This window comes from Anomaloglossus baeobatrachus, chromosome 8 (genome assembly GCF_048569485.1).
Source record: "Anomaloglossus baeobatrachus isolate aAnoBae1 chromosome 8, aAnoBae1.hap1, whole genome shotgun sequence".
Lineage (NCBI taxonomy): Eukaryota > Metazoa > Chordata > Amphibia > Anura > Aromobatidae > Anomaloglossus > Anomaloglossus baeobatrachus.
Window position 1 is genome coordinate 80,653,216 of NC_134360.1, and position 25,314 is coordinate 80,678,529.

Sequence of the window (25,314 nt, forward strand, 5' to 3'; positions counted from 1 at the left end):
ATTTACGGTAAGTAAACAAAATTCTCTTTTTCTTTATCGTTCCTTTGGGAGACCCAGACATTGGGACGTCTCAAAGCAGTCCATGGGTGGGAATAAACAGAAAAACTGAGAAGTAGGCGGAGCCTAACTTCACAAATGGGCGACAGCCGCCTGAAGGATGCGTCTGCCCAAGCTCGCATCTGCCGAAGCATGAGCATGCACTTGGTAGTTCTTTGAAAAGGTATGCAGGCTAGTCCAAGTGGCAGCCTGACAGACCTGCTGAGCCGTAGCCTGGTCCCTGAAAGCCCAAGAGGCACCGACAGCTCTGGTCGAGTGTGCCTTGATCCCCGGTGGGGGAGGCACCTGAGTACACTGGTAGGCATCGGAAATGGCCGACCTAATCCAACGAGCTAAGGTCTGCTTAGAAGCCGAGAGGCCCTTACGCCGACCTGTGGTTAGCACAAAAAGAGAGGTGCACCGCCTAAGAACAGCGGTGCGAGACACATAGATCCGGAGCACCCGCACCAGATCCAGAGTATGCAACGCTTTTTCAAAGCGATGAACAGGAGCCGGACAAAAGGAAGGTAGGGTAATGTCCTGGTTAAGGTGGAAAGGAGAAACCACCTTAGGGAGAAAGTCCGGAGTCGGACGGAGAACCACCTTGTCTTGATGAAAAACCAAAAAAAGGTGACTCCGAAGAGAGCGCAGCCAAATCAGAGACTCTCCTGAGGGAAGTTATGGCCACTAGAAAGACCACTTTCTGTGAAAGACGAAAGAAACCTCCCTAAGAGGCTCAAAGGGGCGTTTCTGCAAGGCCGTGAGGACCAAATTGAGGTCCCAGGGATCCAAGGGCCGCCGATAAGGCGGAAAGATGTGAGACGCGCCCTGCATGAAGGTGCGGACCTGAGCCAGCCGGGCGATACGCCGCTGGAACAGCACTGACAGAGCAGAGACTTGTCCCTTGAGGGAATTGAGTGATAGTCCTAGCTGCAGACCGGACTGTAGAAAGGACAGAAGGGTCGGCAAGGAAAGAAGGGAATTTTTGTTTACTTACCGTAAATTCCTTTTCTTCTAGCTCCTATTGGGAGACCCAGACAATTGGGTGTATAGCTTCTGCCTCCGGAGGCCACACAAAGTATTACACTTTAAAAAGTGTAACCCCTCCCCTCTGCCTATACACCCTCCCGTGCATCACTGGCTCCTCAGTTTTGGTGCAAAAGCAGGAAGGAGGAAACTTATAAATTGGTCTAAGGTAAATTCAATCCGAAGGATGTTCGGAGAACTGAAACCATGAACCAAAAGAACGATTCAACATGAACAACATGTGTACACAAAAGAACAAACAGCCCGAAGGGAACAGGGGCGGGTGCTGGGTCTCCCAATAGGAGCTAGAAGAAAAGGAATTTACGGTAAGTAAACAAAATTCCCTTCTTCTTTGTCGCTCCATTGGGAGACCCAGACAATTGGGACGTCCAAAAGCAGTCCCTGGGTGGGTAAAAGAATACCTCGATAAAAAAGAGCCGAAGACGACCCCCTCTTACAGGTGGGCAACCGCCGCCTGAAGGACTCGCCTACCTAGACTGGCGTCTGCCGAAGCATAGGTATGCACTTGATAGTGTTTCGTGAAAGTGTGCAGACTAGACCACGTAGCTGCCCGACACACCTGCTGAGCCGTAGCCCGGTTCCGCAATGCCCAGGACGCACCCACGGCTCTGGTAGAATGGGCTTTCAGCCCCAAAGGAAGCGGAAGCCCAGAAGAACGGTAGGCTTCAAGAATCGGTTCCTTGATCCACCGAGCCAAGGTTGACTTGGAAGCCTGCGAACCCTTACGCTGGCCAGCGACAAGGACAAAGAGCGCATCTGAACGGCGCAGGGGCGCCGTGCGAGACACGTAGAACCGGAGTGCTCTCACCAGATCTAATGAGTGCAAATCCTTTTCACATTGGTGAACTGGATTAGGGCAAAATGAAGGTAAGGAGATATCCTGATTGAGATGAAAAGGAGATACCACCTTAGGGAGAAATTCCGGAACAGGACGCAGAACCACCTTATCCTGGTGAAAAACCAGGAAGGGGGCTTTGCATGACAGCGCTGCCAGCTCCGACACTCTACGGAGCGATGTAACTGCCACTAGAAATGCCACCTTCTGTGAAAGACGTGATAAAGAGACATCCCGCAGCGGCTCGAAAGGTTGTTTCTGAAGAGCCGTTAGCACCCTGTTAAGGTCCCAGGGTTCCAGCGGACGCTTGTAAGGTGGGACTATGTGGCAAACTCCCTGCAGGAACGTGCGGACCTGCGGAAGCCTGGCTAGACGCTTTTGAAAAAATACGGATAGCGCCGATACTTGTCCCTTGAGAGAGCCGAGAGACAAACCCTTGTCCATTCCGGATTGAAGGAATGAAAGAAAAGTGGGTAAGGCAAAAGGCCAGGGAGCAAAACCCTTATCAGAGCACCAGGATAAGAAGATCCTCCAAGACCTGTGATAGATCTTGGCGGACGTTGGTTTCCTGGCCTGTCTCATGGTGGCAATGACATCTTCAGATAACCCTGAGGACGCTAGGAGCCAGGACTCAATGGCCACACAGTCAGGTTGAGGGCCACAGAATTCAGATGGAAAAACGGCCCTTGTGACAGCAAGTCTGGGCGGTCTGGGAGCGCCCACGGTTGGCCCACCGTGAGATGCCACAGATCCGGGTACCACGACCGCCTCGGCCAATCTGGGGCGACGAGAATGGCGCGACGACAGTCGGACCTGATTTTGCGCAGCACTCTGGGCAGCATCGCCAGAGGAGGAAATACATAAGGCAGTCGAAACTGCGACCAATCCTGAACTAATGCGTCCGCCGCCAGAGCTCTGTGATCTTGAGACCGTGCCATGAATGCCGGGACTTTGTTGTTGTGCCGTGACGCGATGAGATCGACGTCCGGCGTTCCCCAGCAGCGACAGATCTCTCGAAACACGTCTGGGTGAAGAGACCATTCCCCCGCGTCCATGCCCTGACGACTGAGAAAATCTGCTTCCCAGTTTTCTACGCCCGGGATGTGAACTGCGGAGATGGTGGAAGCTGTGGCTTCCACCCACTGCAGAATCCGTCGGACTTCCTGGAAGGCTTGACGACTGCGAGTGCCGCCTTGGTGGTTGATGTATGCGACGGCAGTGGCGTTGTCCGACTGGATACGGATCTGCCTGCCCTCCAGCCACCGATGAAAAGCCAATAGGGCTAGATACACTGCCCTGATCTCCAGAATATTGATCTGAAGGGATGACTATCGGAGTCCAGGTTCCCTGAGCCCTGTGGTGGAGAAAAACCGCCCCCCACCCTGACAGGCTCGCGTCCGTGGTGACCACAGCCCAGGTTGGGGGTAGGAAGGATTTTCCCCGCGACAGAGAGTTGGGAAGGAGCCACCACTGAAGTGACGTCTTGGTTGCAAGGGAAAGAGAGACGTTCCTGTCGAGGGAAGTCGACCTCCTGTCCCATTTGCGGAGAATGTCCCACTGGAGTGGCCGCAGATGGAATTGCGCGAAGGGCACTGCCTCCATCGCTGCCACCATCTTCCCCAGGAAGTGCATGAGGCGCCTCAAGGGGTGTGACTGACCCCGAAGAAGAGATTGCACCCCTGCCTGCAGAGAGAGCTGTTTGTCCAGCGGTAGCATGACTACCGCTGACTGTGTATGAAACTCCATCCCGAGGTAAGTCAGTGATTGGGTCGGTGTCAACTTGGATTTTGGGAAGTTGATGATCCACCCGAACTGCTGGAGCGTCGCCAAAGCGACGGTAAGGCTGTTTTGACACGCCATCTGAGAAGGTGCCCTGACTAGAAGATCGTCTAAGTAGGGAATCACCGAGTGGCCCTGAGAGTGTAGGACCGCCACAACGGATGCCATGACCTTGGTGAACACCCGTGGGGCTGTCGCCAGGCCGAAAGGCAATGCCACGAACTGAAGGTGTTCGTCCCCGATGGCGAAACGCAAAAAGCGTTGATGTTCGGGTGCGATCGGCACATGGAGATAAGCATCCTTGATGTCGATCGATGCTAGGAAGTCTCCTTGTGACATCGATGCGATGACCGAGCGGAAAGATTCCATCCGAAACCGTCTGATGCTCACATGTCTGTTGAGTAGTTTGAGGTCCAAAACGGGACGGAATGAACAGTCCTTCTTTGGCACCACGAACAAGTTGGAGTAAAAGCCGCGACCGTGTTCCTGGGGGGGGAACAGGGATCACAACTCCTTCTGTCTTCAGAGCGTCCACCGCCTGAAAAAGAGCATCGGCACGCGCGGGGGGCGGAGAGGTTCTGAAAAAACGAGTCGGAGGACGAGAGCTGAACTCTATCCTGTAACCGTGAGACAGAATGTCTCTCACCCATCGGTCTTGAACATGTGGCCACCAGGCGTCGCAAAAGCGGGAGAGCCTGCCACCGACCGAGGATGCGGTTCGGGGATGCCGAGAGTCATAAGAGGCCGCCTTGGAGGCATTGCCTCCGGCGGTCTTTTGGGGGCGTGACTTAGCCCGCCACGCATAGGAGTTCCTCTGGCCCTTCTCCGGCCTGTTGGACGAAGAGGATTGGGGCTTGGCGGAGGGACGAAAGGACCGAAACCTCGATTGTATTTTCCGTTGCGGAGGTCTCTTCGGTTTGGACTGGGGTAAGGAGGAGTCCTTTCCCTTGGATTCTTTAATAATCTCATCCAATCGTTCGCCAAACAACCGGTAGCCAGAAAACGGCAAACCGGTTAAGAACCTCTTGGAAGCAGAGTCTGCCTTCCATTCGCGCAGCCACATGGCCCTGCGGACTGCCACAGAATTAGCGGATGCCACCGCTGTACGGCTAGCAGAGTCTAGAACTGCGTTCATGGCGTAGGAAGAAAAAGCTGACGCCTGAGAAGTCAGAGACGCAGCCTGCGGGGCAGAATTACGTGTGACCGCATTAATCTCAGCCAGACAAGCTGAGATAGCTTGGAGTGCCCATACGGCTGCAAAAGCCGGGGCAAAAGACGCGCCCGTGGCTTCATAGATGGATTTCACCAAAAGCTCTATCTGCCTGTCAATGGCATCTTTTAGCGATGAGCCGTCTGCAACCGATACCACAGATCTAGCCGCCAATCTAGAGACTGGAGGATCCACCTTGGGACACTGAGCCCAACCCTTAACTACGTCAGAGGAGAAGGGGTAACGTGTGTCAGTAAGGCGCTTAGTAAAGCGCTTGTCCGGAACCGCTCTGGGCTTCTGGACAGCATCTCTGAAGTTAGAGTGATCGAAAAATGCACTCCGTGTACGTTTAGGGAACCGAAACTGGTGTTTCTCCTGCTGAGAAGTCGACTCCTCTACAGGTGGCGGTGGGGGAGATAGATCTAACACCTGGTTGATGGACGAGATAAGGTCATTTACTATGGCGTCCCCTTCAGGTGTATCAAGATTGAGAGAAACGTCGGGGTCAGAGCCCTGAGCTGCGACGTCCGCCTCGTCCTCCAGAGAGTCCTCAAGCTGGGAACCCGAGCAGCGTGAAGAAGTCGGGGAAGATTCCCAGCGAGCCCGCTTAGCTGGTCTGGGACTGTGGTCCGGGCAGGAGTCCTCCACGTGAGACCTAGTGCCCCCCCTGGGGGGCGCTGCGGCGCGGACAGAGAGGGGCCTGGAGGCGACGATCCAACAGGGGCCGGGGCCTGTGTAAGGACCGGTCTGGACTGCAAAGCTTCTAGCAGCTTGGCAGACCATTTGTCCATAGACTGAACCATGGATTGTGAAAGTGACTCAGAGTTTCTCAGCAAAAACTGCAAACTCTGTCCCTGTTCGCCTGGACCGGGTGAGCAGGGGGGTCTACCTGAGCCGAGGGTCCTACTAGTGACCGAGGCTCCGGCTGAGCAAGCAAAACAGGGGTAGACCCCCCTGCTCACCCGGTCCAGGCGACAGGGACAGAGTTTGCAGTTTTTGCTGAGAAACTCTGAGTCACTTTCACAATCCATGGCTCAGTCTATGGACAAATGGTCTGCCACTTTTTTAGCGCCGCCAACGGCTCCACTCCTCCCCAGAGAGCTACGGCAGCCATTTCTTTGGCATTCTGCCGGTGGAGGATTACCTGGAAAGAGCTCTACAACTCTGGGAGACCGAAGGCAGGGAATCTGGAGGACACACGCTCCGCTTTTTAGCGGTCGGTAAGCCACACCGGTCACCCGGTGCTGGTCCCCTTAGGGCGCCGGAATAGATACTATAGTTAGTATCTATTCCGGCGCCCTAAGGGGACCAGCACCGGGTGACCGGTGTGGCTTACCGACCGCTAAAAAGCGGAGCGTGTGTCCTCCAGATTCCCTGCCTTCGGTCTCCCAGAGTTGTAGAGCTCTTTCCAGGTAATCTTCCACCGGCAGAATGCCAAAGAAATGGCTGCCGGAGCTCTCTGGGGAGGAGTGGAGCCGTTGGCGGCGCTAAAAAAGTGCGGCAATCTGGGGTCCCCACAGTGAACAGTGAGGGGGGAGGAAACATACAGGATGCTCCGGCCCTCACATCCGACGTCAGGTCGGCAGTCCCGCTCTTACCCCTGACAGGCCCGGGGGCGGGAGTTTTGCTACTAGGCCGCAATGAAGCCGGGGACTAAATATAAGACCGCGGCCGACAAACAGGCGCGGTCGGCGCGGAAGTCCGCCGGTCTTCACAAATCAGCAGCTGCTGCAGCGTTCGGAATGAAGGCGCTCCATGCACATCCCCCATGGGGACACAGAGTACCTTAGAGATGCAGGGCCCGGTCCCTGAGGATGATTAGACTCCTGTCCAGCAGATTCCCACAGGGGCTGCGGAGGGAGCCCGGTCCCAGTGAATGGATGACCGGTCAGGATCCCACTTCTCCCAGAGCCGCTAAGGGATGGTGAAGGAAAACTGCATGAGGCTCCTGCCTTTGTACCCACAATGGGTACCTCAACCTTAACAGCACCGCCGACTTAGTGGGGTGAGAAGGGAACATGCCGGGGGCCCCGTGGGGGCCCACTTTTCTTCCAACCGATATAACTAATATGAGAATGCATGAGTGGATGTGTGCCTCCTTCCACACAAAGCATAAAACAGAGGAGCCCGTGATGCACGGGAGGGTGTATAGGCAGAGGGGAGGGGTTACACTTTTTAAAGTGTAATACTTTGTGTGGCCTCCGGAGGCAGAAGCTATACACCCAATTGTCTGGGTCTCCCAAATGGAGCGACAAAGAAAAGGCCAAGGAGCATGGCCGGAAGAGCGACACCAGGACAGGAAAATTCTCCAGGTCCTGTGATAGATTTTGGCCGAGGAAGACTTCCGAGCCCGAGTCATAGTGGAGATGACTTCAGGAGGAATACCAGAAGCCGTCAAGATCCAGGACTCAAGAGCCACACCGTCAATCTGAGAGCTGCAGAATTCTGGCGGAAAAACGGACCTTGTGAGAGAAGGTCTGGACGGTCCGGAAGATGCCACGGCATCTCTACGGACAGATGGAGCAGGTCTGGGTACCAAGCTCGCCTGGGCCAGTCCGGAGCAATGAGGATGACCCGACGGCCCTCCATTCTGATCTTGCGCAGAACTCTGGGCAAGAAAGCTAGAGGGGGAAACACGTAGGACAGACGAAACTGGGACCAATCTTGAACCAGAGCGTCCGCTGCAAAGGCCTGAGGATCGTGGGAGCGAGCCACGTAAACCGGAACCTTGTTGTTCTGCCGGGATGCCATTAGATCCACTTCCGGAGTGCCCCACTTGCGGCAGATTGACTGAAACACTGCCGGATGCAGGGACCACTCGCCACTGTCCACGGTTTGACGGCTGAGATAATCTGCTTCCCAGTTTTCCACGCCTGGGATGTGGACTGCGGATATGGTGGACTTGGAGTCCTCCGCCCATTGAAGGATGCGTTGAACCTCCAACATTGCCAGGCAGCTGCGTGTCCCGCCTTGGTGATTGATGTAGGCAATCGCTGTCGCGTTGTCTGACTGGACTCGGATGTGCTTGCCCGCCAATAGGTGGTGAAAAGCTAGAAGCACAGCTCTGGTTTCCAGCACATTGATTGAGAGGGCTGACTCGGACGGAGTCCAAGTGCCCTGCGCTCGGTGGTGGAGACATACCGCTCCCCAGCCGGATAGACTGGGATCCGTGGTGAGGATCACCCAGGACGGAGCCAGGAAGGAGCGCCCCTGAGACAGAGAGAGGGGCCGAAGCCACCACTGAAGGGAGCCCCTGGTCTGTGGCGACAGAGCCACTAGCCTGTGCAAGGAGGAAGTCCGCTTGTCCCAACAGCGGAGAATGTCCAGCTGCAGAGGACGCAGATGGAACTGGGCAAAGGGAACAGCCTCCATTGACGCCACCATCTGACCCAGCACCTGCATTAGGTGCCTGATGGAATGACGGCGGGGCCTCAGCAGAGAGCGCACCGCCAGACGGAGGGACTGCTGTTTGACTAAGGGCAGCTTCACAAGTGCCGGCAGAGTCTCGAACTGCATCCCTAGGTACGTGAGCCTCTGGGTCGGAGTCAGAGTGGATTTGGGCAGATTGACAAGCCACCCGAATTGGACTAGAGTGTCAGCAGAGTGTCTCGCTCACTCTCGCCAGTCTGCGCTGGATGAAGCCTTGACTAGAAGGTCGTCCAGGTAAGGAATCACTGCCAACCCCTGGAGGTGCAGAACCGCAACCACTGCTGCCATGACCTTGGTGAATACCCGAGGGGCCGTGGCTAACCCGAAGGGGAGATCCACGAATTGGAAATGTTCCTCTCCGATTGCAAAACGTAGCCAACGCTGGTGTGAAACTGCAATTGGCACATGCAGATAGGCATCTCTGATGTCGATGGATGCCAGGAAATTTCCTTGGGTCATTGAGGCAATGACTGATCGCAGAGACTCCATGCGAAAATGCCGCACCTGAACATGCTTGTTGAGAAGCTTGAGATCCAGGATGGGCCGGAAGTAACCGTCCTTTTTGGAGACTAGGAAGAGATTTGAGTAGAAACCTCTGAACCGTTCCCGGGCAGGAACCGGTACAATTACTCCATTGGCCTGCAAGGATGCCACGGCCTGAGAGAAGGCGGCGGCCTTGGAGCAGGGGGGAGTTCGACAGAAAAATCTGTTTGGCGGGCTGGAAGAGAATTCTATCCTGTAGCCGTGGGAGATGATATCCCGCACCCACTGATCGGAGACGTGTTGAAACCACACGTCGCCAAAGTGGGAGAGCCTGCCACCGACTAAGGACGTTGCTGGCGCGGCCAGATAGTCAAGAGGAGGCTGCCTTAGTGGCAGCAGCTCCTGCGGTCTTCTGTGGACGCGCCTTTGTGCGCCAGTTGGATTTTTGGTCCTTGGTTGAGTTAGTGGACGAGGCCGAGGGCTTAGAGGATGACCAGTTGGAGGAACGAAAGGAACGAAACCTCGACTGGTTCCTACCCTGGGCAGGTTTCCTGGTTTTAGTTTGTGGCATGGAAGTACTCTTCCCGCCAGTAGCTTCCTTAATTTCATCCAGTTGTTCACCGAATAGCCTGGATCCAGCAAAAGGGAGCCCAGCAAGGTACTTCTTTGAAGAAGCATCTGCCTTCCACTCTCGAAGCCACAAGATCCTGCGGATAGCGAGGGACTTAGCCGAAGCCACCGCAGTGCGGTGAGAAGCCTCCAGCATGGCAGACATGGCATAGGATGAAAAAGCTGAAGCTTGGGAAGTTAAGGCAACCATTTCGGGCATAGATTCCCTGGTGAGGGAATGCATCTCCTCTAGAGAAGCAGAGATGGCTTTGAGAGCCCACACTGCTGCAAAAGATGGGGAGAACGAGGCCCCTGCCGCCTCATATACAGATTTGGCCAGAAGGTCAACCTGGCGGTCAGTGGAATCCTTAAGAGAGGTGCCATCAGCCACTGATACAACGGTCCGGGCTGAGAGTCTAGACACCGGAGGGTCTACCTTTGGTGAAAGAGCCCACTCCTTGACCACCTCAGGTGGAAAGGGAAAACGGTCATCAGAACCACGCTTTGGGAAGCGTTTGTCAGGACAGGCCCTAGGCTTGGTCACAGCGGCCTGAAAACTGGAGTGGTTAAAGAACACACTCCTTGTCCTCTTAGGCAAGGTAAACTGGTGCTTTTCTGCCAGAGAGGGTTGCTCCTCTGATACTGGCGGATTGAGGTCCAGTACAGAATTAATGGACGCAATCAAATCACTAACATCTGAGTCACTTTCGGACAGATCAATGGGGCACATGGAGGTAGCCTCCGAGCCCCCTGTAAAGGCATCCTCCTCGTCCTGCGAGTCAGCTCTTGAATCAGAGCCGCGGGACGAGGAAGGAGAGGGGACCCTGCGTCTCCTTTTAGGAGGACGGGGTCTGGGACCAGATGATTAATCCTCTGAGAGAGCCCTAGCAGCAGAGGCACCCTGTGAAGGGGGCTGATGCATGTTCAGCAAAGTCCGGGACAGCTGTCCCATGGAGTCGGCAAAAGACTGGGAGATAGACCTAGATAAGGATTCTACCCAAGCCGGGGGTTCAGCCACAGGAGCCGGAGCAGCCGGAGAGACCACTGGGGGGGCGATTCCAGGCTGAGGCATTGACAGGGCAGAGCAGGCATCACAATGTGGATATGTGCTCGATTCAGGCAGCACGAGCTTACATGCAGTGCATACTGAATATAGCTTTGGAGCCTTGCTCCTCGTGTGAGACATGCTGCTGAAGTGGGGGCTCTTGCCAGAGTGACCCCCCAGAGAGTATATACGGAGACCCACAACCAGAGGTAGTGGCTTACCAGACCGCTGGAGCGGTGTTGTGTGCCCTCCAGATCTCAAAGCCCGGACCCCCAAGCACCTCAGCAGGGATGCTGCAGCCAGTGCTGATTGCAGAGAAAACGCTGATAAAATGGCGCCGGAGCGAGGAGAGGGTGCGGGGCCAACCCTGAGAGCGGGATCTGGAGGGCCAAAGAGACTTAGAGGGGAGGAGACATGTACTCAGTGAGGAGTGTCTCTCCCCTGTGCAGAACGGCCGCTGGGCGGAGCCACACTGTCCCTCTGCATGAATGACATGCGAGGGCAGTGAAACCGAAAGTAGGCCTCCGGCGAAGCCGGGGCCTAAATTTGAGCGGTGCGGCCGGCGCGCAGGCACCATCGGCGCGGTTCTCAGGCGACAGCCAGAGAACCCGCCGGAAATGTCACAAAAAACACTCAGCACAATCTCCCCACATAATAAAAGTACAGGGACCCCCAGAATATAAACGTCTCAGGTACTTAGCTTGCTGAGACGCAGGGCCATGTCCCTGGGGATGAGTGCTCCGTCCAGCAGGGTCCTGAAGGGCTGCGGATGGAGACCGGTCTCCTGCAAAGCATGGAGAACCGTGCTGGCTCCCACTTCAAGCCAGAGCCCGAGGGATGGTGAAGGAGCGCGGCATGTAAGGCTCCAGCCTTGGAATCAACCTTAACAACACCACAGTGGGGTGAGAAGGGACATGCCGGGGGTCCAGACTTGGACCCGCTTTTCTTCAAAATCTTTCCAAAAATGAAAAATCAGATGAGAATGCATGTGTGGATGTATGCCTCCTGAACACAAAGCAATGAACTGGCTAGATCTGGTTATCCAGGAGGTAGAGAACTGCTCAGAGGGAGGAGCTACACTTTTTAGTGTAGTACTTTGTGTGTCCTCCGGAGGCAGAAGCTATACACCCAATGTCTGGGTCTCCCATAGGAACGATAAAGAAATACAGTGAGCTGCATTACAAAGATTATTGACTCCTCATAAGCCAATGGAAACCCTATAGGGTATGATCACAGGTCTGTTTTTTTTTTTTTTTTTTTTTTTTAAATAAATTGATAAAAACAAACAGATTTTTGTGTACTCACCGTAAAATCGTTTTCTCTTAACCATCATTGGGGGACACAGGACCATGGACCATGGCTGTTATGCTGCCTATCCATAGGAGGATACTAAGTAGATGCAAAAAGCATTAGCTCCTCCTCTGCAGTTTACACCCCCTGGCCAGGCCAGGCCACCTCAGTTTTAGTACACAAGCAGTAGGAGGGGAAAAAAAAAAAAAAAAAATAATAGTAAAAACTTCTCAACGGAGGAACATGAGAAAAAAAAAAAAGTCATAACCAAATAAGGTACTGAGAGAACCAAGGCCCAACAGGGCAACACAGTGGGTGCTGTGTCCCCCAATGATGGCTAAGAGAAAACGATTTTACGGTGAGTACACAAAAATCCGTTTTTCTCTGACGCCTCATTGGGGGACACAGGACCATGGGACATCCCTAAAGCAGTCCATGGGTGGGAAACATAAAAGAAGACAACACAACCCAAGGACTAGGAACCAGTCCCAGACAGCCTGGAGCGCCTACTGAGAGAGGTGCTCTACTGCCGTTTGAAGAATTTTCCTACCCAGATTTGCCTCAGCTGAAACCTGGGTATGGACTCTGTAATGCTTTGAAAAAGTATGTAGGCTAGACCAGGTCGCAGTCTTACACACCTGTTCCACTGAAGCCTGATGCCGAATGGCCCACGAAGCGCCAACTGCTTGCGTGGAATGAGCCCGCAGCCCACTAGGAATGGGCTTGAGTTGCAAGCGGTAGACTTCCTGGATCGCAGAGCGAATCCAGCGAGCCAGAGTTGCCTTTGAAGCCGCCTGTCCCTTCTTAGGCCCCTCAGGAATGACGAACAAAGAGTCCGTTTTCCTAAAGGGGGCTGTCCTGGATATGTAATATCTGAGAGCTCTGACGAGGTCTAACGAATGCAGAGACCTTTCCACCCTATGAACTGGGTGTGGACAAAAGGAAGGCAGAACAATGTCCTCGTTCAAATGAAACTGGGTAGGAACCTTTGGAAGAAAATCCGGAACGGGGCGCAGAACCACCTTGTCCTGGTGAAAGAACAGAAAAGGCTCACGGCAAGAGAGTGCTGCAAGCTCCGAAACCCGTCTGATGGACGTAATTGCCACCAGGAATGTTACCTTCCAGGACAGAAGAGCAAGGGAAGATTCCTTGAGAGGTTCAAAGGGAGACCTCTGGAGACCGTCCAGAACGAGATTGAGGTCCCATGGGTCCAGCGGCCGTTTGTACGGGGGAACTAGATGGGAATCGCCCTGGAGGAAGGTCTCGACTTGCGGTTTTTGAGCCAGGCGGCATTGGTAGAAGATTGAGAGCGCTGAGACCTGCCCTTTAAGGGAACTGAGAGCCAACCCCGCTTGCAAGCCAGACTGCAGAACGTCGAGAATTTTGGGGATGGCCAGAGGAATAGGCTGGACGTTAGTTTCTCTGCACCATGAAAGGAAGATTTTCCACGTACGGTGGTAAATGCGGGATGAAGCAGGCTTTCGGGCGCGGATCATGGTGGAGATAACCGTGGGGGAGAATCCCGCTCTTGTTAATACCCAGGTCTCAATGGCCATGCAGTCAGCTTCAGGGCTCTGGAGTTCTGATGGGAAATGGGCCCTTGGGTCAGCAAGTCTGGGATGTCTGGAAGGCGCCACGGTACGTCTGCGAGCATTTGTACTAATTCGGCGTACCAGGCGCGCCTGGGCCTGTCCGGTGCCATCAGTATCACTGGGACTCCCTCTGCCTTGATCTTCCTGATTACCCGCGGCAGCAGGGGTAGAGGTGGAAATATGTAAGGCAGGCGGAAGTGGTGCCAGGAGCAGACTAGAGCATCCGCGCCAATGGACTGCGGGTCGCGTGACCTGGCTATGAGAGCTTTGCGTTCAACCTTGAGGCCATTAGATCCACGTCTGGTGTGCCCCAGCGAGTGCAGATGTGTGGAGAGACCATTCTCCGGCGGCCAGGCCTTGGCAACTTAGAAAGTCTGCTGCCCAGTTCTCTACCCCCGGTATGTGTACCGCTGATATCACTGACCCAGTCGATTCGGCCCAGCTGAGGATCTTTGCTGCGGGTGCCCCCCTGCCAATTGATATAGGCTACAGCTGTCGCATTGTCCGATTGGACTCGAATCTGACGACCCGCTAGCAGAGGGCAGAATGCCCTGAGCGCGAGGAAGATCGCTCGGATTTCCAGGATGTTTATCGGTAGGGAAGACTCCTGGGGCGTCCAACGTCCTTGAGCAGTGTGGTGCCGGTACACTGCTCCCCAGCCTAGGAGGCTGGCGTCCGTGGTCAGGACCAGCCAGTTCACTGGGAAAAAAGATCTCCCCTTCGATAGGGATGAGGACCGAAGCCACCAGCAGAGTGCATACCTGACTGAAGGCGTCAGGTGAAGAGGTTTGTCCGGGGTGTAGGGGCTCTTGTCCCAGGCAGCTAGAAGGGCTAGCTGCAGTGGGCGGAGGTGCAGTTGAGCAAAAGGTACTGCCTCCATAGCCGCCACCATCCTGCCGAGCACCTTCATGCTGAATCGAATGGAGCGAGACGGAGGACGTAGAAGACAGCGTACCGCTTGTCGAAGAGCGATCGCCTTGTCCTGAGGGAGATCGATCAAGCCCCGACGGGTGTCCAGGGACATGCCCAGGAAGGTGATAGATCGTGCTGGGACCGGGGATGATTTGTCTAGATTCAGTAGCCACCCTAAGCGGGATAGGGTGTCCACAGTGATCTGTACGGAGGGGGCCTTGATGAGGAGGTTGTCCAAGTAAGAGAGAACGACTACTCCCCTGGCGTGAAGGAACGCTCATGGCGGCCACCATGACTTTGGTAAAGACCCTTGGTGCGGTGGCAAGGCCGAAGGGTAGGGCTATGAATTGAAAATGGGAGTCCTGAACAGCGAAGCGGCGGAACGTTTGGTGATCTGGAGCTATGGGTATGTGCAGGTACGCGTCCTTGATATCTATGGAGGCGAGGAATTCCCCTTCGACCATGGATGCAATAATGGACCTTAGGGACTCCATTCTGAATCTCCGTATGTGCACATGTTTGTTCAGGTGTTTGAGGTCCAGGATGGGTCGAACTGACCCATCCTTTTTGGGGACCACAAAGAGGTTGGAGTAAAAACCCCTGAACTTCTCGTCGTCCGGGACGGGTATTATCACTCCTGCTGTTTGGAGCGAGTGGATTGCTGAGAAAACGGCCTTGCGTCGTTTGAGTCTTTGGGGGGTTTGAGAGAAGGAACCGACTCGGGGGTCTGGTCCGAAATTCTATGTGGTAACCGGAAGACACAAGGTCTTGCACACATTTGTCGTCTGAGGCGGCAGCCCAGATGTGTTGAAAGAGCCGCAGTCGACCTCCTACAATGATTGTGTATTCCGGGGCACCAAAGGCATCATGAGGGGGGGAAAACGTCGTGGACGAGTCTCCCTAGTCCTGGATTGTTTCGGTCTAGGCTGCCATGACGAAGTGGGTTTCGGGGAGAGCTGAGAAGGTCGGTCCCTGCGTAGTTCGCGGCTAGTGGCGGGGGCAGAGCGGGATGTCGACCAACCAAATGAGTTCCGAAAGGAGCGGAACGAGGACTGTGGACGTCTGGTGAAGGTCGCCCTGGGTTTCAGCTGGGGAAGGGAGGTACTCTTTCCTCCCGTGGCGTCAGAAAAGAGCTTGTCCAGATGTTCGCCAAACAATCGGTCTGAAAAAAAGGGAAGGCCCGTGATAGACTTCTCGGAGGCAGAGTCCGCTCGCCATTGTCGGAGCCAGAGAGCTCTACGGATGGCTATGGTATTTGAGGCGGCAGAAGCTGCGCAGGTAGCAGCATCAATGGAGGCCTGCCTGAGGTACTCCGCCGCAGCGGCAATTTGAGCTGTTACCTCTGTGACAGTATGAGGGAACTGGGATTCCTCAAGCAAAGTGTTAAGGGATTCTGCCCAGACCGAGATCGCCTTTGCGACCCACACAGAGGCAAAGGAGGGCGAGAAGGAGGAACCCGCAGCCTCAAAGGCAGAGCGGGCGAGGTGCTCCACCTGTCTGTCAGTTTGATTATCTGGGGAGGGTGAAACCAAGGAATCATCCTGGTACAAACAGCATTCTCCCTCCTCCGGCTCTTCAGAAGCCGTGGAGCGTGTGGGAGAGCCTGCCCTGTGTGCTCCCGAGGGAGAGCCATGGGGGCCATGAGAGAGTGCTGGAGGCACCCGGCCGTGTGCTCTTTTCCTGATCCCTGCAACCGGTGAAGCATGGGCGCGGATTACCTCAGAAGGACCCTCCATAGGGGTATCCTCAGGCTGCGTTCCGTCCAGGGGCCCAGAAGGGTGTGGAGGACGACATTGCATAGCCAGCACCAGGTTCTGTGACAGTTTCTCCATGGATTGGGACAGAAACTGTGCCCATTCCGGTGGGCTGGGAGCCCTAGGCTCTGGGCTGACTGTTGCGGTGGAGGGGTCTTGGGGGGGGGGGGGGGGGGGTTTGGGGCTATAGGGGCACAGGACTCACAGAGAGAAGAGGTGTGTTTACGTGGTAAGCTCAGCGTGGCAGGCAGTGCAGGCTGAATAATAGACTATGTGAGCCTTAGCACTCTTAGTACCCTTAGAATTCTGCATGTTCCTAATAGGAGTATGCCAGGAGGGGGAGCAATGATCTGCAGAGCTACAAGTGAAGCAGTGGGAAGCAAGGATTGTATTTGCTTCGGTGTACCTCACCAGAATCAGCCGATGGCCCTGCGTCCTCAAGAAGCAGTCTCTGTGGAGATCTTTGCGCGATTTCCTGGGGGGGCGGGGCTTATCGTGGCCCGCGGGGCTTCGCGCTTAAAGAGCGCCAAGAAGAAGTCAGTGTGCCCCCCTGCTGTCGGCAGTAAAAAACGGCGGGAAGGGAGCCTCTGTGACAGTTTCTCTCCCCCTCCCTCCAGTCAGCACACAGCTACCAGTAGATTATCTCTGTAGGAGTCCCTGCAATCAGCAAGGGACTTTCCCCTCCTCCAGCCAGCACGCAGCTATGGTGGGAATAAAGACTGTAAAGAAGGGAATTTTGTTTACTTACCGTAAATTCCTTTTCTTCTAGCTCCAATTGGGAGACCCACACAATTGGGGTGTATAGGCTATGCCTCCGGAGGCCGCACAAAGTATTACACTAAAAGCGTAAAGCCCCTCCCCTTCTGCCTATACACCCCCCGTGCTCCCACGGGCTCCTCAGTTTTGGTGCAAAAGCAAGAAGGAGGAAAAAAAAATTATAAACTGGTTTAAAGTAAATTCAATCCGAAGGAATATCGGAGAACTGAAACCATTCAACATGAACAACATGTGTACACAAAAAAACAGGGGCGGGTGCTGGGTCTCCCAATTGGAGCTAGAAGAAAAGGAATTTACGGTAAGTAAACAAAATTCCCTTCTTTGTCGCTCCATTGGGAGACCCAGACAATTGGGACGTCCAAAAGCAGTCCCTGGGTGGGTAAATAATACCTCATAATAGAGCCGTAACGGCCCCGTCCTACAGGTGGGCAACCGCCGCCTGAAGGACTCGCCTACCTAGGCTGGCATCTGCCGAAGCATAGGTATGCACCTGATAGTGTTTCGTGAAAGTGTGCAGGCTCGACCAGGTAGCCGCCTGACACACCTGCTGAGCCGTAGCCTGGTGCCTCAAAGCCCAGGACGCACCCACGGCTCTGGTAGAATGGGCCTTCAGCCCTGAGGGAACCGGAAGCCCAGCAGAACGGTAAGCTTCGAGAATTGGTTCCTTGATCCACCGAGCCAGGGTTGATTTGGAAGCCTGTGACCCTTTACGCTGGCCAGCGACAAGGACAAAGAGTGCATCCGAGCGGCGCCGTACGAGAAATGTAGAGTCTGAGTGCTCTCACCAGATCTAACAAGTGCAAATCCTTTTCACATTGGTGAACTGGATGAGGACAAAAAGAGGGTAAGGAGATATCCTGATTGAGATGAAAGGGGGATACCACCTTAGGGAGAAATTCCGGAACCGGACGCAGAACCACCTTGTCCTGGTGAAACACCAGGAAGGGGGCTTTGCATGACAGAGCTGCCAGCTCAGACACTCTCCGAAGTGAAGTGACTGCTACTAGGAAAACCACTTTCTGCGAAAGGCGTGCGAGAGAAATATCCCTCATTGGCTCGAACGGTGGTTTCTGAAGAACCATCAGCACCCTGTTCAGATCCCAGGGTTCCAACGGACGTTTGTAAGGAGGAACGATGTGACAAACCCCCTGCAGGAACGTGCGTACCTGTGGAAGTCTGGCCAGGCGCTTCTGAAAAAACACAGAGAGCGCAGAGACTTGTCCCTTAAGGGAGCCGAGTGACAAACCCTTTTCCAATCCGGACTGAAGGACAGGAAAGTGGGCAAGGCAAATGGCCAGGGAGAAACACCCCGAGCAGAGCACCACGACAGGAATATTTTCCACGTCCTGTGGTAGATCTTGGCGGACGTTGGTTTCCTAGCCTGTCTCATAGTGGCAATGACCTCCTGGGATAATCCTGAAGACGCTAAGATCCAGGACTCAATGGCCACACAGTCAGGTTGAGGGCTGCAGAATTCAGATGGAAAAACGGCCCTTGAGACAGCAAGTCTGGTCGGTCTGGTAGTGCCCACGGTTGGCCGACCGTGAGATGCCACAGATCCGGGTACCACGACCTCCTCGGCCAGTCTGGAGCGACGAGGATGGCGCGGCGGCAGTCGGCCCTGATCTTGCGTAACACTCTGGGCAACAGTGCCAGCGGAGGAAACACATAAGGGAGTTGAAACTGCGACCAATCTTGAACTAAGGCGTCTGCCGCCAGAGCTCTGGGATCGTGAGAACGTGCCATGAATGCCGTGACCTTGTTGTTGTGCCGGGACGCCATTAGGTCGACGTCCGGCATCCCCCAGCGGCAACAGATCTCCTGAAACACGTCCGGGTGAAGGGACCATTCCCCTGCGTCCATGCCCTGGCGACTGAGAAAATCTGCTTCCCAGTTTTCCACGCCTGGGATGTGAACTGCGGAGATGGTGGAGGCCGTGGCTTCCACCCACATCAAAATCCGCAGGACTTCCTGGAAGGCTTGCCGACTGCGTGTTCCTCCTTGGTGGTTGATGTAAGCCACCGCTGTGGAGTTGTCCGACTGAATTCGGATCTGCTTGCCTTCCAGCCACTGCTGGAACGCTTTCAGGGCAAGATACACTGCCCTGATCTCCAGAACATTGATCTGAAGTGAGGACTCTTGCTGGGTCCACGTACCCTGAGCCCTGTGGTGGAGAAAGACTGCTCCCCACCCTGACAGACTCGCGTCCGTCGTGACCACCGCCCAGGATGGGGGTAGGAAGGATTTCCCCTTCGATAATGAAGTGGGAAGAAGCCACCACCGAAGGGAAGCTTTGGTTGCCTGAGAGAGGGAGACGTTCCTGTCGAGGGACGTCGGCTTCCTGTCCCATTTGCGTAGGATGTCCCATTGAAGAGGACGCAGGTGAAACTGCGCGAAAGGAACTGCCTCCATTGCTGCCACCATCTTCCCCAGGAAGTGCATGAGGCGCCTCAAGGGGTGTGACTGACCTTGAAGGAGAGATTGCACCCCCGTCTGTAGTGAACGCTGCTTGTTCAGCGGAAGCTTCACTATCGCTGAGAGGGTATGAAACTCCATGCCAAGATATGTCAGCGATTGGGCCGGTGTCAGATTTGACTTTGGAAAATTGATGATCCACCCGAAACTCTGGAGAGTCTCCAGAGTAGCGGGTGAGGCTGTGCTGGCATGCCTCTTGAGAGGGAGCCTTGACCAGCAGATCGTCTAAGTAAGGGATCACCGAGTGACCATGAGAGTGGAGGACCGCGACTACTGTAGCCATGACCTTGGTGAAAACCCGTGGGGCTGTCGCCAGGCCGAACGGCAGTGCCACGAACTGAAGGTGTTCGTCTCCTATGGCGAAGCGCAGAAAGCGCTGATGCTCTGGAGCAATCGGAACGTGGAGATAAGCATCTTTGATATCGATCGATGCAAGGAAATCTCCTTGACACATTGAGGCGATGACGGAGCGGAGGGATTCCATCCGGAACCGCCTGGTCTTTACGTGTTTGTTGAGCAGTTTTAGGTCCAGGACAGGACGGAAAGACCCGTCCTTCTTTGGAACCACAAACAGGTTGGAGTAAAAACCGTGACCCTGTTGCTGAAGAGGAACAGGGACCACCACTCCTTCTGCCTTCAGAGTGCCCAGCGCCTGCAGAAGAGCATCGGCTCGCTCGGGAGGCGGAGATGTCCTGAAGAATCGAGTCGGAGGATGAGAGCTGAACTCTATCCTGTAACCGTGAGACAGAATGTCTCTCACCCAATGGTCTTTTACCTGTGGCAGCCAGGTTTCGCAAAAGCGGGAGAGCCTGCCACCGACCGAGGATGCGGTGTGAAGCGGCCGTAAGTCATGAGGAAGCCGCCTTGGTAGCGGCACCTCCGGCGGTCTTTTTAGGGCGTGACTTAGACCGCCATGAATCGGAGTTCCTCTGATCCTTCTGAGGCCTTTTGGACGAGGAGAATTGGGACCTGCCCGCACCCCGAAAGGACCGAAACCTCGACTGTCCCCTCCTCTGTTGGGGTAAGTTTGGTTTGGCCTGGGGTAAGGATGTTTCCTTTCCCTTGGATTGCTTGATGATTTCATCCAATCTCTCACCAAACAAACGGTCGCCAGAAAATGGCAAACCGGTTAAGCACTTTTTGGAAGCCGAATCTGCCTTCCATTCCCGTAGCCACAAGGCCCTGCGTATTGCCACCGAATTGTCGGCTGCAACCGCCGTACGGCTCGCAGAGTCCAGGACAGCATTAATAGCGTAGGACGCAAATGCCGACGTTTGAGATGTTATGGAAGCCACTTGCGGCGCAGACGTACGTGTGAGTGCGTCAATTTGCGCTTGACCCCCTGAGATAGCTTGGAGTGCCCATACGGCTGCGAATGCTGGAGCAAAAGACGCGCCGATAGCTTCAAAGATGGATTTCAACCAGAGCTCCATCTGTCTGTCAGTGGCATCCTTGAGTGAAGCCCCATCTTCAACTGCAACTATGGATCTAGCCGCCAGTCTGGAGATTGGAGGATCCACCTTGGGACACTGAGTCCAGCCCTTGACCACGTCAGGGGGGGAGGGATAACGTGTATCCTTAAGGCGCTTAGAAAAACGCTTATCTGGACAATCATGGTGATTCTGGACTGCCTCTCTGAAATCAGAGTGGTCCAGAAACATACTCGTTGTACGCTTGGGAAACCTGAAACGGAATTTCTCCTGCTGAGAAGCTGACTCCTCTACTGGAGCAGCTGAGGGAGAAATATCCAACATTTGATTTATGGACGCGATAAGATCATTCACTATGGCGTCCCCATCAGGAGTATCAAGGTTGAGAGCGGCCTCAGGATCAGAATCCTGATCAACTACCTCCGCTTCATCATACAGAGAGTCCTCCCGCTGAGACCCTGAACAATGTGATGATGTCGAGGGAATTTCCCAGCGAGCTCGCTTAGGCGGTCTGGGACTGCGGTCCGTGTCAGAGACCTCACCCTGGGATCTATGAGACACCCCGGGAGGACATGGTTGTTCCAACTGAGGGGAACCAGGGGGCAATGATTCCACAGTGCCCATGGTCTGAGATACCGGTCTGGACTGCAAAGCTTCTAGTATCTTAGCCATAGTCTCAGAAAGCCTTTCAGTAAAAACTGTAAACTCCGTCCCTGTCACCTGGACAGTGTTAGCAGGTGGTTCCCCCTGGGCCACCCTTAGCAGAGGCTCCGGCTGAGTAAGTGCCACAGGGGCCGAGCAGTGCACACAATGAGGGTCAGTGGAACCTGCCGGTAGTGAAGCCGTACATGCGGCGCAGGCAGCATAGTAAGCCTGTGTTTTGGCACCCCTGCTTCTTGTGGGCGCCATGCTGTTGTCTCCCCTGAGCAACCCAGGAGGGTATATAGCCAAAAATCAACCGTGCACTATACAGTGTAAAGTATAGCCTATAATCATATAATCTATAAGTACACTTCTGCACAAGTGGGGCCAGCACCTGAGGTGCTGCTTACCAGCCGCTCAAAGCGGTTGTGTGGCCACCAGAATCCCTGCCTGGGTCTCCCAGAGCTTGTCTCCCCTCTCCAGCGTCAGAAGAGCTGACAGGAATGGCTGCCGGCGTCCTGAGGAGAGGAGGGGGCCGTGGGCGTGCCCTAGAAAGTGCGGGAAACTGGTGCCCCACTGTGCACAGTGAGGGGGGTGGAGTATGCAAAGCATGCTCCAGCCCTCAGTGCTGACATTCTGTACAGCGTCCCGCCCTTCCCCTGACTGGCAGGCCTGGGGGCGGGAAGAGAATGAGACTAGGCCGCAGAAGCCGGGGACTATAGTTATAAGCGCGGCCGCCGTATAAGCGCGGTCGGCGCGGATGTCCCCGGCGCACTAACAGTCCCAGCCGCGCCGCATGTATAACAATGGCAGCGGCGGTCAGCGCGGTAGTCCCCGGCGCACTAACACACCCAGCAATGCTGGAGTGTTTCTGTGCGCGGTCCCCACGGGGACACAGAGTACCTCAAAGTAGCAGGGCCATGTCCCTGACGATACTCGGCTCCTTATCCAGCAGAGTCCCCAGGGGCTGTGGATGGAGCACGGTCTCAGTGCCTGGAGACCGATTAGGATCCCACTTCACCCAGAGCCCTAAATGGGATGGGGAAGGAAAACAGCATGTGGGCTCCAGCCTCCGTACCCGCAATGGATACCTCAACCTTAACAACACCGCCGACAAGAGTGGGGTGAGAAGGGAGCATGCTGGGGGCCCTGTTAAGGGCCCTCTTTTCTTCCATCCGACATAGTCAGCAGCTGCTGCTGACTAATCTGTGGAGCTATGCGTGCATGTCTGCCTCCTTCGCACAAAGCAAAAAACTGAGGAGCCCGTGGGAGCACGGGGGGGTGTATAGGCAGAAGGGGAGGGGCTTTACACTTTTAGTGTAATACTTTGTGCGGCCTCCGGAGGCATAGCCTATACACCCCAATTGTCTGGGTCTCCCAATGGAGCGACAAAGAAATCAGCAGTCCTGGGAGCCTTCCCTGCACCGTCTTTCTCCCTTTGTCTGGGAAACCAGTCAGGGGGGATCTCACCTTAACACTGCCTCAGTCCAGGCAGTGGAAATAGAGACAGCCTGCTGTGTCCGGCAACACAGGTGCAATGTATCAACTCAGAGCCTGCAAAGAGGGGCTGAGGAATTGTGCCTCTGCCCTGGGCTCTGGAAAAAAAAAACAAAAAAAAAACAAAAAACGATGTCGGTGGGACCTGTCGTCCAGTAAAAGGCAGCCCAGGATCCAGCGTCGCAGGAGGGGGTACGTGGAGGCAACACTCCACGTTCCCGCCCGTTGATGGTATTGGGAGATCGGTCCCTAAGGGAAACCATCGCCCTCAAAAAATAACAAAACCTTGAAAGGATGTGCCTCCTACAGACACCAAGCTAAAACTGAGGTTGCCTGGCCCGGCCAGGGGGTGTATACTGCAGAGGAGGAGCTAATGCTTTTTGCATTTACTTAGTGTCCTCCTATGGATAGGCAGCATAACACCCATGGTCCATGGTCCTGTGTCCCCCAATGAGGCGTCAGAGAAAATAGTCATTCCATTTCAGATAACACACAGATGTGTGAACGCAGCCTTATGACAGATATAAACTGGGATGGAGCCAATGGGAACAGAACCAAATATGTACATGCAACAGAATAGTTGGAATACCTAAAATGGCATAAAATATTATAAGCTGAGAACATCCTAAAACATTTGACAAAAAAAAAAAAAATGTATACCTAACTTAAGAATCAGATTTGTATTTTTCTGCAAGTTCAATTAGCCCAAAAAAATGTGGCCTTATAGCCTCAGATATAGAGACATTTTGTCACTCTGTTTGGCCTAAGGCCTGGTGTTATCAGCCCTCAGTTGATTCTCCTACATTATCTACGTGTGCCACATTCACGCCTTCATATCAACCGCCTGGATATTTCTTACCAGAAGAAAACGTTTAGTTTCCACCAGAGGATAACAATTCCAGCTCCTTTACCTAGATCTCATCTCCCCTTGTGTCACCTGAATGTTATCGCAATGCGCAATACAAGCTTCAAAAAGCAAAGAAATGTAGTAATTAAATATGAAATAATAGCCCCGTTTGTACCTGTTTCTCAAGTGCCGCTGTGCTTTCTCCACCAGTTCTGTTCCTGCTTCCACCCAGTAGACACGTAAGGGACGTCTGCTTTGTGTCTCGTAGGGGAAGCCTCTCCAGTTCTCTCCATTTGGCCTCGATGTCATCACTGAGACGTTGCTTTTGCTCCTCTGTGAGTGCAGTCTGTGTGATACGGCGTGTAGAAGAGGCGTCTCCTCCAGGGGGTGCTTCAAACCAGCGTCTGCGGTCCTCTGCTCGCTGGTCCCGCTCCTCTCCGGGGGACAGAGGCGACAACTCTACATAATCAAATGAACCTTGCCGAGATCCTGCCAGCTCCACTTTCCTGGTTCTGACTTCTGAGCTAAGCCGGAGCTCATCTGGTCTCTGACTCTGCCGGGTGAGGGGAACAAACGTATTCTCCTTATTGCTCTCCGACAACCTGAAAAGAAGGGAATTTTGTTAACTTACCGTAAATTCCTTTTCTTCTAGCTCCAATTGGGAGACCCAGACAATTGGGTGTATAGGCTATGCCTCCGGAGGCCGCACAAAGTATTACACTTAAAAGTGTTAAGCCCCTCCCCTTCTGCCTATACACCCCCCGTGCTCCCACGGGCTCCTCAGTTTTGGTGCAAAAGCAAGAAGGAGGAAAAAGAATTAAAAACTGGTTTAAAGTAACTTCAATCCGAAGGAATATCGGAGAACTGAAACCATTCAACATGAACAACATGTGTACACAAAAAAAACAGGGGCGGGTGCTGGGTCTCCCAATTGGAGCTAGAAGAAGAAGGGAATTTTGTTACTTACCGTAAATTCCTTTTCTTCTAGCTCCTATTGGGAGACCCAGACGATTGGTGTATAGCACTGCCTCCGGAGGCCACACAAAGCAATTACACTAAAAAGTGTAAGGCCCCTCCCCTTCTGGCTATACACCCCCAGTGGGATCACTGGCTCACCAGTTTTAGTGCAAAAGCAAGAAGGAGGAAAGCCAATAACTGGTTTAAACAAATTCACTCCGAAGTAACGTCGGAGAACTGAAAACCATTCAACATGAACAACATGTGTACCCGAAAAACAACCAAAAATCCCGAAGGACAACAGGGCGGGTGCTGGGTCTCCCAATAGGAGCTAGAAGAAAAGGAATTTACGGTAAGTAACAAAATTCCCTTCTTCTTCGGCGCTCCATTGGGAGACCCAGACGATTGGGACGTCCAAAAGCTGTCCCTGGGTGGGTAAAGAAATACCTCATGTTAGAGCTGCAAAGACAGCCCTCCCCTACGGGGAGGCAACTGCCGCCTGCAGGACTCTTCTACCTAGGCTGGCGTCCGCCGAAGCATAGGTATGCACCTGATAATGTTTGGTGAAAGTGTGCAGACTCGACCAGGTAGCTGCCTGGCACACCTGTTGAGCCGTAGCCTGGTGTCGTAATGCCCAGGACACACCCACAGCTCTGGTAGAATGGGCC

The 25,314-nt window shown here is 54.2% G+C and overlaps 1 protein-coding gene across 3 annotated transcripts in view; it reads right to left on the reverse strand.

Annotated features, from left to right (window-relative positions):
• TRIOBP (TRIO and F-actin binding protein) overlaps positions 1–25,314 on the reverse strand; it is a 116,481-nt gene that overhangs the window by 45,836 nt on the left and 45,331 nt on the right. For all 3 annotated transcript variants that reach the window (XM_075321840.1, XM_075321839.1, XM_075321838.1), the window contains exon 6: positions 23,865–24,291. In XM_075321840.1, the coding sequence (XP_075177955.1) occupies positions 23,865–24,291 (427 nt within the window). The remainder of the gene's footprint in view (positions 1–23,864; positions 24,292–25,314) is intronic.